Source organism: Rhinopithecus bieti, unplaced genomic scaffold, assembly GCF_001698545.2.
Source record: "Rhinopithecus bieti isolate Rb0 unplaced genomic scaffold, ASM169854v2 scaffold_58095, whole genome shotgun sequence".
NCBI lineage: Eukaryota > Metazoa > Chordata > Mammalia > Primates > Cercopithecidae > Rhinopithecus > Rhinopithecus bieti.
Window position 1 is genome coordinate 1,956,248 of NW_016823660.1, and position 14,710 is coordinate 1,970,957.

At 36.3% G+C, this 14,710-nt stretch overlaps 1 protein-coding gene across 1 annotated transcript in view; it reads left to right on the top strand.

The window, feature by feature from the left end:
* Positions 1 to 14,710, top strand: part of ODAD2 (outer dynein arm docking complex subunit 2) — a 111,064-nt gene that overhangs the window by 71,996 nt on the left and 24,358 nt on the right. Inside the window, 1 exon segment of the mRNA XM_017861690.1 lies at positions 637 to 879. Coding sequence (XP_017717179.1) covers positions 637 to 879 — 243 coding nt within the window.

Here is a 14,710-nt window from a genome sequence, read left to right on the forward strand (position 1 = left end):
GGAAAATGTTCTGTATAAAAACTAGTAATTTTCAAATATTTGCCTTTATGTAGCATGCTTACTTTTGATGTGTGTGTGTGTATTTGTATATATATGCACACATACACATATACATATATATCAGAGTGAAATTTTATGACTAAAATGTATTAGTGGTTAATATGGAAGATACTTGAGAGTGACATTTTTTTTTTTTTACTACTCATTTCAAGAGACCTATTAAATCCAAATAGGTGCAATAGAGCCATGTTTGATGCATTTGAAAACAAAAAATATATAACATATAATTTATTTTATAAAACATTTAAAAGACTTCATTCAGGTAAAGTAGTCTCTGGAAGATAGGGGGAAAAAATCCCTAGTAGAGTGGAATCTTAGACCCTCAGGTTTAGAAGAAGCTGTGGTTTTCTTAGAGGCTGTACTGCATGGTGATTAAGGGCACAGGTTTGGAGCAGATGGCTGGGTGTAGATGTCAGCCCTACTATTTACCAAGCTTCAGATTAACCATCCAGTAATGGGGATTAAATAATATTTGCATAATTGAGTTGTTGTAAGGATTAAATGAACATTTAGTAATTTTTGGCTAACCTTATACAAAAAACAATTCTCTCTCTCTCTTTCTTATGATGAACTTAGGTTTCGGGAATACAAAGTCATTGAAACCTTGGTGGGACTTTCAACAGATCAGCCTGAAGAAGTACTCGTGAATGTGGTTGGGGCCTTGGGAGAATGCTGCCAAGAACATGAAAACCGCGTCATTGTCCGGAAATGTGGTGGCATTCAACCACTTGTGAACCTCCTTGTTGGAATCAACCAAGCTCTTCTTGTGAATGTTACAAAAGCAGTTGGTGCTTGTGCAGTAGAACCTGAAAGTATGACGTAAGTGGCCCCGGAGATGGAAAGATTTTATAAAAGTGTTAGGGAAAACACTTGGGAGTTCACAGAATAGTGTCATCACTTAGAATTGATGTGCATAAATGATGAAAAATACAGTGTATCATGTAAATAATCACAAGTTTACCAAATCATGAGTTACAGAGCCAAAATATTACCTTATATGAGATGGAGGGCTAAGTTGGGCATATTGGGAGGATTTACAATACATGGTAATCAATTTTCCATGTGGAAACTTTTATTCAATCAACAAAACTTTTCTCTGTCTCCTAGGGAAGTATTATACATCTAACTAGGCTCCTGGAGAGTGCCAGGTACATTCTCATAGTAGCTTTCTTGTTTCTCACCTATTCAGCAAATGTATTTTGAGCACCTAGCAAGAACTGTGAACTGATGAGGGGAAGAGACAAGGATTTTAAGTGATGGTGTTGCTCCTTATTGTCTAATTAGGAAGAAAAGAAAATTTAAGAACAATAGAACAAAAATATATCATATATAGAGAGATAGATCCATATATAAAGATATATATTCGTATATTAAAAGATATGTATACATTCATATATGTATAAAGACTTATATCTTTATATTATATAAAGATATATATCTTTACTCCAAAAAAGGAGGAACCCAGTTGACTTAAAGCTGTTTTTATTAGGGCTCTCCAGAGAAACAGAACCAACAGGAAGTGTGGGGAGGTAAGGATGTTAGTCCATTTTCATGCTGCTCATAAAGACATACCCGAAACTGGGTAATTATAAAGGAAAGAGGTTTAATTCACTCACAGTTCCACACGGCTGGGAGGCCTCATAATCATGGCGGAAGGCAAGGAGGAGCAAGTCACATCTTACATGGTGGCAGGGAAGAGAGAAGAGAGCTTGTGCAGGGAAACTCTGCTTTTTAAAATGGTCGGATCTCATGAGACTTACTCACTATCATGAGAACAGCATGGGAAAGACCTGCCCCCATGATTCAATTAACTCCCACCGGGTCCCTCCCACAACACGTGGGGATTCAGGATGAGATTTGGGTGAGGACACAGCCAAACCATATGAGGGGGCTTCATCTAACCACATCTCTTATACACAAATCCTAACACCTCCATAACTCCTTTTGAATTTGGTTATTGGAACCTTAGTCTCCAGTGTTTCGGACACTAAGGAATGCAAGTTGCATATGTGATTACTTTAAGGGAAGAATACTGGCTGGACTTATAAAACCATTTTCTAATGTATTTATGTTTTTGAAACATGCTTTGCTATTCATTAGAATCTTATAAACACTTGCCAGAAATGGCTGCGTGTATTTCTTTTGATCTTTGGTTCCTCTTTATTTTTTGTCTACCCAAATCTACTTGTCACCAGCTACCTCTGACGTTCTTTAAACACATTTCCTCCTCTCTGCTCTCAGTTGGGCTCCATCATCTTTCACCTGAACTACTGAAATTGGTCATATCTGGCATCACCTCTAGCCTCCCCCACCCTTTTCAGTTTGTTCCTGAACACCATTGACTTTTACTTTTCTAAACTGCATATCTGATAATGTTGTTTTCTTGGCCCACAAAACCTTGAGTGACTTCAATGCTGAAAACCATTTTAATGCTAAGGTACTTAACTTGCTATTCAAAGCATTTTGTCTTGTGGCCCCATTTAACTTTTCTGCTTTTCATCTTTTATTTGCAAATATCAGTTGTCTGGAGTTACATTTTTGTTTGTTTCGTTTAGTTTTTTTTTTAGAGACAGGTCTCAGGCGTTCACCCAGGCTGAAATGCGGTGATGCGATCATAGCTTGCAGCAACTCCAAACTCATGGGCTCAAGCAATCCTCCCATCTCAGCTTCCTTAGTAGCTGGGACTACATCACCATGCCCTCTAATTCTTTGAATTTTTTTGTGGAGATGGGTATCTTGCTATGTTGCCCAAGTTAGTCTTGAACCCCTGGTCTCAAGCAATCCTTCTGCCTCAGCCTCCCAAGTACTGAGATTACAGGTGTGAGCCACCACACCCAGCTCCTTATTTATTCCTTTACATTAAACACATATTTATTGAGCATCTTTTGTGCTAGCCACTGGATTTATAATGGTAACCAAACAAAGTTCCTGCTGTCATGGGGCTTACATTCTATTATATGTGTGGAACATTGACTATACATTCAATCAATAAGCAAATAAAATGACTTCCATTGTGTTAAAAGCTGTGAAGATAAGAAAACAGTGTGATTGAAAGAGAGTGACTGGGTGGGAGTTTGCTACCTTAGTTCAAGCAGTCAGGAATGTAGAATCAGGGAGGATAATATTTAAACCAAGACCTAAAAACTGAGAAGGCAGCTTGCATGAACATCTCAGACAGCAGTAGCCAACATGGAGGACCTGAGATGGAATTGGGCTTCACTTGAGAAACTGCCTTAAAATTTTCAAATATTTTTCATATAGAATTTATCATTGCCTCCCTTGTTAGTAATAATATTTTTGTATGACTTGATAGTCTGTGTCACAAATCATCTTTTAATCTTTTAGTGACTATTAATTCTTAATAAATATACAGATGGTCCCAACTTATGATGGTTCAACTTAGAAATTTTTAATTTATGATGGTGCCAAAATGATACGCAGTCAGTAGAAACTATACTTCAAGTACCTCTACAGCCATTCTTTTTTTCAATTTCAGTACAGTATTCAATAACTTACATGAGATTTCAATACTTTATTATAAGATAGGCTTTATGTTAGATGATTTTGCCCCACTATAGGCTAATGACATGGTGGCTTGCATCTGTAATCCCAGTACTTTGGGAGGCAGAGGCAGAAGAATTGCTTGAGGCCAGGAGTTCAAAACTAGCCTAAGCAACATAGCAAGACCCCTGTCTCTATAAAAAATGTAAAGAATTAGAGGGTGTGAGGGTGGAGGATTGCTTGAGCCCGTGAGTTTGAGGCTGCAGTGATGTTCTGAGCATATCTAAGGTGGGCTGGTCTAAGCTCTGATGTGCAGTAGGTTAGGTATATTAAATGCACTTTTGATTTATGTATTTTCAACTTATGATGGGTTTATTGGGACATAACCCCATTGTGAGGTGAGGAGTGTCTGCATTGAATTGTATTTATTCTAGATTAGAACTTACTCTTGCAAAGCCTCTACTTCTATTCTGTATCTCAGCTTTCATGATTTCTGTGTAAGTCATTACCAGGTTATCTAGTTGCCACCTTGAAATTCCTTCTAAATGTTATCATTGCATTACTTTTCAAAATGGGTCTTTAAATTCTCATTAATGTAACTACTTTAAGCAAGTATTAGATTTATTGACTTTTCAGTTGTATCCATTGAATGCCAGAGAAAACAGCTATCTTCTTTTCATATTCTGACTCTTAAAGAACCTATCAAGTTTTGAAACAATAAAATGGAAATGAAAAAAAAAAGCCATTGATAAGCAGCAAGCCTGAAGGGCTTGATTGAGCTGGGGAGACAGACAAGTGAGGTGATAATTTAAAAATAGTAATTAGATGATGATAAGGCAGTAAACACTTATCAGTAATGCACAAACTAGTTTGTGGAGTTTTATGAGCGGCTTGACTTCTAGTTAACGGCATGAAACCTACAAAAAGAGAGCAAAAGTAGAGAAAAAATTATATTCACACAAACAGGGGAATGGCCACAACTCCAAATTTTAAAATGTAAAACACATCTGCAAAATGCTATGAATTATTGACTCATCTGTAATATGCTGACTTTTAACACATGCCTCTTCAGATGTCAAGATTTCCTCCCAAATAAGTGTCATGGTCATTCGAAGCATAGTCGACCTTTTTTTTTTCTTTTTTCTTTTTTAAGAGAGCAGGGATTAGGGGAATTGAATGTGTCTTGGAAGAGGTGAAGACTTTGCCATCAGAGACCCAGTTTTGCATTATGAGGCATCAGAAGTGGAGCCCTGGGAAAAGTCATATGGACATGTCATTTTGTTTTGTCTACAACAGCCTTCCAGCCCAGGGGGATTACTGGAGACATTTCAGAGTGAAAAGGGTATTAGAGACAACGATTGCCAGATTATAACACAAAAAGAAGCTGTAAACTTTTAGAGATTTGGAGTAAACCAGATTGACTGTTTAAATGCTCAAAACTGAATGACAATGTGTTCTCAGGGTGAAAGGGATTGCAGGTTGTTGTGTGATTGTATTTGAGGTGATTCCATCACAAAAGCAAACAGATAAATTCAAATAACTTCCTTACAGTCGCACGGCTGTTAAAACAGTATATTGTTTCTTAATAAGAGAGTCCAAAAATTATATAAAGATTTGCTTGCGACGGAGTCTCACTCTGTCGCCTAGGCTGGAGTGCAGTGGCACGATCTTGGCTCACTGCAAGCTCCACCTCCCAGGTTCACGCCATTCTCCTGCCTCAGCCTCCCGAGTAGCTAGGACCACAGGCACCCACCACCACGCCCTGCTAACTTTTTGTATTTTTAGTAGAGACGGGGTTTCACCATGTTAGCCAGGATGGTCTCCATCTCTTGACCTCGTGATCCGCTGGCCTCGACCTCCCAAAATGCTGAGATTAGGGGCATGAGCCACTGCGCCCGGCCTGTTTCTTGTTTTTCAGAGACAAGGTCTCACTCTATCACCCAGGCTGGAGTGCAGTGGTGCCATCGTTGTTCACTGCAGCCTCGAACCCTTGGGCTCAAGCAATCCTCCTCCCTCAGTCTCCCAAGTAGCTAGGACTACAGGTGTACTAAGTTTTTTCAAAAAATTTTTTTGTAAAGACAGGCTCTTAAGCTCCTGTCCTCAAGCAGTCCTCCCACCTCAGACTTCCAAAGTGCTTAGGATTACAGGTGTGGGCCACCAGGCCTGGTCAAAATCATAGATAGTTTTGCAAAAGATTTTATAAGGCAACCTAAGTAGTTTTAAAAGCAAGTAGTCGGAGCTGAGAAAAGAAATAGGAAAATTATTGAACAAAAAGCCTGGATAGGAGTAAAAGAAATATAATAAACACAACTAAAAACACAGTCAGGAATGTGATGTATAGGAAATAAAAAATAAAATATATAAAAGTTAATAGAAAAAATGGATAAATATGAAACCCAGGGAGATACAACATAAATGTAATTGGTATTCCTCAAGAAGAGGTTGGAACCAATGGAATATGACCTTAAGTATGGATATAACAGAAGAAAACTTTGCTGTGAATCTTTATGTCAAAAAGACCCCAAGAGATCTTAGTAATATTGACACAAAATGACCAACAGCAACACATATCCTGATAAAATTACTTGCATTTCAGAAGGGAAAAAATAAGTACATCCAGGCAAAAGAAGCAAACCATTGGCTTTAAACTCTGTATCTTCTTTTAATGTCACAAACCATTGATTAAAACATCCTGAGAGAGAAAAAATATTATCCGAGAATTTCATATTAGCCAAGTTATCCTTCAAATGTGAAGGCAATAACATATTCTTAAGCATACAGGATTAGTGAATGTAGTATTCTCTAGCTCTCCCTGCAAAGACTACTTGATGACAAAATCCCAGTCAACCAAGAAATTACTCAAAGTATTTTAAAATAGTAAAACTGTGGCTAAAAGATACCAGTGGAAACCTTTGAATTCATTTAAATATTAAGCTAAGATAAAACAATGAACGAATCATCATTAGGGAGAGTCATCTATATTTTATAGAAATGGATAATTATAATTTAATAATACAACTGACAAAAATCAAAGTCATTTCAGGGCAGATGTGTAAGTATGCAAATTTTATCATCTTTCATATAAAAAGTCAATAGACATGGTACAAAACATTATTTTATCAATCAATCATCTCTCATATATTCCTCTGTTTTATCTATCTGTCTTATCTATCCATCAATCCTTCTATCTACCTAAAGACATAAAGGGATATCCAGAATAATTTACATTAGCAGCTAGTGATTGTTATTTCAGTATGGTAGGATTTTGGGATTATTTGTTAATGCTTTGTATTTTTCTGTACAGTCTACATGATAAATATATGTCATCTTTACAAAATCAAATTTCTTATTTAACAACTTGTACAATCCCATTTTGTTCATACGTGTAGTGTATAATAGCTAAACATATGGATTCTGGAACCATTGCCTGCAAAACCAGTCTCATCATTCACCAACTATTTTTCCTTTGGCAGGTTGTAAATGACTCAGTGTCTTGGTCACCATATACATAAAATGGGGATAGTATGGTACCTATGTCATTGGGTTGTTGAGATGATTAAGCAAATTTATATATGTAAAGTGACTGACACATAATAAGTGCTATGTGTAAATATATACTAGTATTGTTGAGGTAGCAGTAGCTTCAATGAATAGAAATTTTAAAAGATAATACATAACTAGAAAATGAAAGTCAGATTGCTTAGTATTTATATTCATCTGTATAAGATGACTTTGTCTTTTGATTGTGTTTCTCTTATATCAAGATATGTTATTTAATTTGCCATAAATTGAAACAAGGGGCCCTAAATGGTAAATAATTTCCATTAAACTCTCACCTGCAGTAAAGGAGCTTTGAAGGCATGTCATAGACATGTGAATAGGCAATGGATAATTCAGGCCTTTGTGTGTCATACTAATTTGGATTTTGTTTTGAGGTCAGCTGAGGATCATTGAAGGGTTTTAGCATTAATACTGGCAGGAAACCTTGTTAGGGGATCATCATAGGTGAGAGGTGAAGGTGGCTTAAACTAACGCTGTAAAATACAATGTAATAAAAATAGAGAAATTGACAGGTTAAATAAAGACCTATGATGGAAGAGAATGGATGGGAACAAGTGAATGATTGAACATGAGTTACAAAGAATAGGGAGGAGTCGTAGATGATGTTTGGTTTGCTGGCTTGGGTAACCATATGGATATTGGTACCACTTACTGGTAGAAGATGGTTGAAGAAAGACTGAACTTTGTGAGAGGAGAGACAAAGTCAATATATTCTTTATTATACCTCCATTGCCTAACCCAGGACAATGATCAGGGTAGGCACCTGACAAACGCTTATTGTATAACGAATGAATGGTGAGTTCAGTTGTGGTTGTTTAGAGACTCTGAGTTTCCTATGGGACATCCAAGTGGTGATGGCAACTCGTCAATTGGGTATTCATGTCTAAAGCTTAGTTAAATTAGAGGGGTGGGTTGGGTGTATAATATTATTAATATTTGGTAACTGATGTCATGGATATATGTAAGAGGTTGTGAGGAAGAGAAACAGCGAAAAGAGAAAGACAAAAACAGAAGCTTATTGAACTCAATCATTTAAGGAGAATGAATGGACACAAGAAAAAGTCTCGGTAAAGAAACTGAGAGGCATCAGCCAGAGAGTTGTGAGGGGAACTAGAAGAGTGGGTTATAGAAAAAACAGGCAAGAGAGTGTTTAAAGGAGACGAAGAGGTCAAACATGTTAAATTCTATAGCAAGGCCTGGTAAGATAAGGACTAAACTGCCCTTTTTTGTGCAACAAGGAGGTTAGTGAATCCTTTTGTACCTGTGAACATAGACGTCCCACATGTGTTTTTATAAACACACTAAGTTTCAGAAAACAGTATTTTAACTTTGATAAGAAATAAAACAGCATTACTCTTTGCATTATGTTTCAGGCATGGCTATCATTGCTAGATTTATAGGACTTACTACATCTCTGAGCTTTAAGTCTTACACGGTAAGGAAATGATAAATCCCTCTCTCCTATGTAAATCTTCTATAATTCATGGGTTAGGAACTTGTTTTAATGACTAGCAGCTTTATGTTTTAGTAACTTGACTGTGGCTGTGGCAAAAACTTGGGTTGCATAGCAGAATAAACATATAAACCCTTAGCACAGTTTTATTAACTTTGTGGAGTAGAATTCATAGCAACTCTCTTCCTTCACATATTTCTCAGTAAGAATAAGAAATATCATCTTAATATTAATAGTTTGGCTACTGAAGTAAAAGTGATTTTTATGAAACCAATGATTTTGTAAAACTCTATTGACTTTTCAGTACTCCAGACTACTTCTTTTAAAAACTCAATATAAATTATTTCATACTAATTATACCCTATGCCCCACCACCAGATCTAAAATGGGACAATAGGTATCCTGACACATTAAGTTTATGAAAAAGTAGATTTATGTGTGCTGAATTTTCCTTTCTTGTTTTGTAAGTATCAAGTAATGTCTATTTGATACTTATAAAATTCATCTGGAGGTAATTTGGCCTTCAAGTATATAAAATCACACCAACATTGCAAAAAACCATTAACATTTGTGTTTTGGGGAACAGATTTTCTGATAAAATATTATAAAATGTCAAACAACTAAAAAAATTAAAGTCAAAACTTCAGAAATATCTATGATTTATTTTTCCACACCTCTTGGATCTTTATTTCTTTTGTAAAAAAAATTTTTCTGCTAATTTACTTTCGAAATAGCATTGGATCTTATGGACAAGCTGAAAAGGCAGAGAGACAACACAGAACACAGAATTCCCATGCCCTTTACTCAACTTCCCTTAACCTTAACATCTTACATAGTCATAGTACCTTTCAGAAACCTTCCATTTTCAAGTCCAGATTTTGACTTTGAAGAACGCTTTAAAGGTTTCTTCACATGAATTTTGTTTTTTTTTGTCCAATTAATTCCTAAGTATTTTGTCCTCTTTGTGGATTGTGGAAATGTTTTTTTTTTTCCACCTGCCATCATGTCCTCAGACTGATTGGTTGTTTTTAATGAGCTCCACTGAATTCTGTATGATAATTCTATATCCTGCCACCTTACAGAATTCTCTTATTGGTTGAGTTCCTTTTATTGTTAAGTCTCCAGGCCAGTGTTTGATAAACTATGGCTTATGGGCTAAATCTTACTCTTATAAATAAAGTTTTATTAGAACGTAGTTACCATCATTAATTTATATATTGCTTTTGGCTGCATTTGTGCTACAATTGCAGAGTTGGGTAGCTGTGGCAGAGATTGGATGGCCTGCAAAGACTAAAATAATATCTAGCTCCTTACAGAAAAATTTGTTCGCCTCTGCTCTAGGGTTAGAGAAAGTGTTACTTTTTTTTTTTTTTTTTTTTAAATTTGGAGTCTTACTCTGTCACCCAGGTTGGAGTGCAGTAGCACCATCTCGGCTCACTGCAACCCTTGCTTCCAGGGCTCAAGCAATTCTCCTGTCTCAGCCTCCCAAATGTTACACCTTTAAAATTCTTATTCTTTAAATTGAATTATCTCCTCTAATTTCATTAGCTAATTCCCTAGTACCTTCTTGAATAGTAGTGGTAAGGGAGGAGACCACCTCTCAGATTGTCTTATGCTCAATTTCTGCCTCCAAAGAAAGAAGAAGTAAAAACTAAAAGGCAGAAATGAAATCCACAAGCAGACAGCCCGGTGCCACACCCTGGGAGTGGTAGTTAAAGATGGATCCCTGACCTAATCAGTTATTTGCTTAAAACAGGCACTGTGAAGATCCCTGTCCTGTTCGGTTCCTTTCTAATTACCAGTGTATGCAGCCCCCAGTCACGTACCCACTGCTTGCTCAATCGATCACGATCCTCTCACACGGACCCCCTTAGAGTTGTGAGCCCTGAAAAGGGACAGGAATTGCTGACTCCAGAAGCTCGGTTGTTGGAGACATGAGTCTTGCCGAAGCTGCCGGCCAAATAAAGCCCTTCCTTCTTTAACTCAGTGTCTGAGGGGTTTTGTCTGCGACTTGTCCTGCTACAGTGGAGACAGGGATCCTCTTTGTCTTGTTCCTAATATTAGTGCGTATGCCTCTAGTCTCTCTCTATGAAGTAAAAGAATAACCTTAGGTTTAAAGTGTATATATTTTATCATATTAAAATTATCTCTCAATTTCTAGGTTTAAAGTGTTTTTTGTGTGATGGCTCATACCTGTAATCCCAGCACTTTGGAAGGCCAGGGCGGGAGAATCACTTGAGGCAAGGAGTTTGAGACCTGCCTGGAAAACATAATGAGGTCCTGTTTCTATAAAAACTTTAAAAATTAGCTGAGCATGGTAGTGTGCACCTGTAATTCCAGAGGTTGAGGTGGGAGGATTGTTTGAGACCAGGAGTTTGAGGCTGTAGTAAGCCATGGTTGCATCATTGTACTCCAGCCTGGGTGACAGAGTGAGACCCTGACTCAAAAATAATTTTTTTTAAAGAAAGTGTCTTTATTAGGATTGGATATTGAATTTTGTCAAAGGCTTTCTGAGCATTTGTGGCGATTGTGCTCTATATGTTTCATTATGATTTTTTTCTTATTCTTATTAATATAGGGAATTATTAATGCATTTTCAAACTTTGAACTAACCTTGCATTCCTGGAATAAGTCTCACTTAGTCATAGTGTACTGTTTTTCTTAATGTGATGTAGGACTCTGTCAGCTAATATTTAGCATTTTTATAATAGTATTCATGAGTGATATTGGTCTGTAGTTTTTCTTTTTTCTGTTTCCGTTTTCTGGCTCTTTATCAAATCTAGTTATCAATGTTATACTTACTTCACAAAAGGAATCGGGAATTTTTTTTTTTCATTTTCAATACTCTGAAATATTTTATTGAGCAATGGGACTACCTGGGCTTTGAAGATTTGTTAGAAGTCTCCTATGCAATTATATGGACCTACTGTGTTTTAAAAAATTATTTAATAGCTTTCTCTAGTTCTTCTATGGAAACCGGTCTATTTATGCTTTTTATTCTACTGAGCTCAGTTTTAGAAATCTGCATTTTTTTAGGAAATGTTCAATTTCCTTTAAACTTTCAAATTTATTTGAATAGTGGCCTGCAAACTAATCTCTTAATGATGTTTAAAGTTTGCCTGGTTCAATGGTTTTTTTTTCCTTGTCATTTTAAATTTTTGTGTATGTGAGCTTTATTCTGTTGTTTTTTTCCCTCCCAATCAATTTAGCTAGTATGGTTTCTCTATTTTGATTTTCTTTTTCCTGTAAAAGTTTTTATTTTATTGACTGGATGTACTGTGCTTTTATTTTCCACCACATACATTTCTGCTTTTATCTTTATTCATTTTGGTCTCTATTGCTTTATATTGTAGCTATTTTTATAATTATTTTCATTCTTTTTTAAAATAATAAAAGTTGCTTATGTTATAAATTTTCCTTTGACATCGCTTTAAATGTATCCTGTAATTTTGATGTGTAGTACTTTCATTATCATCATTTTTAGAAGTATCTTAATTTCACTTTGTATTTCCCTGTTAGCCCATTTGCTTAATAGAATTAATGAGAAATTTTGTTTAAAATTTTTTTAAACTACACAAAGAATTTTACTTTTGCTTTTGTGAGATATTTCTCACACTACATTTTGATTAGAGTGTACTGACTTTTGATTTCAACTGTTAATGAAGCTTATTGATGCTTTCTTGATGAATTTTGTGTTTTATGGGTACTGGGATTATTTTCTTTCTTTTTTTCCTTCCTTCCTTCCTTCCTTCCTTCCTTCCTTCTTTCCTTCCTTCTTTCCTTCCTTTCCTTCTTTCTTCCTTTCTTTCTTTCTTTTTATGAGACAGGGTCTCTTTCTATCACCTGGAATGCAGTGGTGCAATCATAGCTTACTGCAACCTTGAACTGGACTCAATCTATCCTACCAACTCAGCCTCCCAGGTAGCTAGGACTACAGGTATGTGTCACCACATCCAGTTAATTTCAAAAATTTTTTGTAGAGATGTGGTCTTGCTCTGTTGTCCAGACTGGTCTTGAGCTCCTGTTCTCAAGTGATTCTTACACCTTGGCTTCTCCAAGCACTGAGATTACAGGTGTGAGTCACCGTACCCTGCCAGTGCTTGGGATTCTTTATCAACAGAGTGTAGAGTTTGATGTGTATTCTCTAGATCTACTTTATGTTACTTATGTTTTCTATCTTATTATTTTGTGTGAATTTGATCTATCTTATGCTATAACTGCTATATAAAATTCTTTTACCATTAGTGCACTTTTATCTGAATCTTCTTACATCTTCTATAGTAGGTGCTGTATTATTTTGTGAATAAATGTTTCTAATGGTTATGAATTACGACTTTTGATATTTCAAGTGCTGTTCTTTGTCAGGTTCAAAGTGTTTTGGCTTGATTTCTACGTTGTCTGATAACAGAATATTTATCCCTGCTTTCTTGTTGTTTCCATTTGCTTGTATATCTTGATCTACCCCTCTTACTCTTTCTGAATCACATTGTTTTAGATGTGCCCTTGCATGCAGTATATAAATTGGGTCTTGTTTTGTGAGTCAGTTAAAAAGTCTTTGTTTTAATGAGTTAAATGTATTAACATTCATTGATATGAATAATGTTTAGCTTCAACAATGTCAATTTTTTAAATTATATTTTGCTTATAAGATTTGCAGCCTTTGTTCTTTAATTTTTTGTTGCTTGCTCTTTAATTTGTGTTCTTTAGAAAGGTTTGCATTTTTGTTTTAGTGGTTATCTTTGTGCCTATAAATTTTTCCAGTGCCCTCATCCTCCTCCTTATTTAAACATTCACTATTTAGTTTTATTATTATTTTTTTGGTTGTTTGTTTCTGTTTTCGGAGACAGAGTCTCACTTTGTTGCCCAGGCTGAAGTGCAGTGGTACGATCTTGGCTCGCTGCAACCTCTGCCTCCTGGGTTCAAATGATTCTCCTGCCTCAGCCACCATAGTAGCTGGGATTATAGGCGCGCACCACTAAGCCCAGCTAATTTTTGTGTTTTTAGTAGAGACAGGGTTTCACCATGTTGACCAGGCTAGTCTTGAATTCCTGACCTCAAATGACCCACCCTCCTCAGCCTTCCAAATTGCTGGAACTACAGGCGTGAGCCACCGTGCCCGGCCCATTCAGCATTTAGTTTTTCAGTTTTTATTGGTTTCTTTTCATTCTCACCTGTTGCCTGTATGGTGACCAATGGGATCGCTCTATTTTTCTTTTTCTCCCTTCCTTTTCCTCCCATTTTTAAAGTGCATTATTTCTGTTTTGTTATATATGACATTCAAACATTGTTATTTCACCATTGACCCTGCCTTTGTTTTAAACTCAGATCAACAGTTACGTATATATTTGCTTATGTAATCTATGCATATGAGATTCAATTAGCTTCAGTTCTGTAGTCTTAGTTTGGAGCTCATCCTCTAGGAGAATCTTCAAAAAGGGCTCATGGGTGTAGAATTCCCTAAATTCTTACATGTTGAAACTTTCTAAAAATACTCATGGACAGCCTGGCTAGATATAAACTTCTTTCATTGTTGTTGTTTTCTTTTCTTTTCTTTTCTTTTGAGGCAGAGTTTCACTCTTTCATCCAGGCTGGAAGGCAGTGGCACTACAGCCTTGACCTTCTGGACTCAAGCGATCCTCCCCCCTCAGCCTACCAAGTAGTTGGGACTACAGGCCCCTGCAACCATGCCTGGCTAATTTTTGTAGTTTTTGTAGAGACAGGGTTTTACCATGTTGCCCACACGTGTCTTGAACTCCTGAGCTCAAGCGATCCATCCTCCTTGGCCTCCCAAAATACTGGGATTACAGGCATGGGCCAAGGTGCCCGGCCTAAAGTTCTTGATTCCCAAGTTCTTTCATTAAATTACAAAACAACAACAACAACAACAAAAAACCAAAACAACAACAACAACAAAACTGCTCCATTGCCTTGCTTCATAACGTTTTTTTGAAAAGTCTGATGCTAGTCTAATTATTTTGCCTTTGTAAATCACCTGATTTTTTTGGGAGGGGACTGGGGATTTTATCTTTGTAATCTAAAATTTTGCTAGGTTTGTCTCAGAATTGATTGCTGTTTGTTAACCTGAAATATAACGCATACAAATAAGGAAGGATATAATTTATTCCTCCTTTTTTT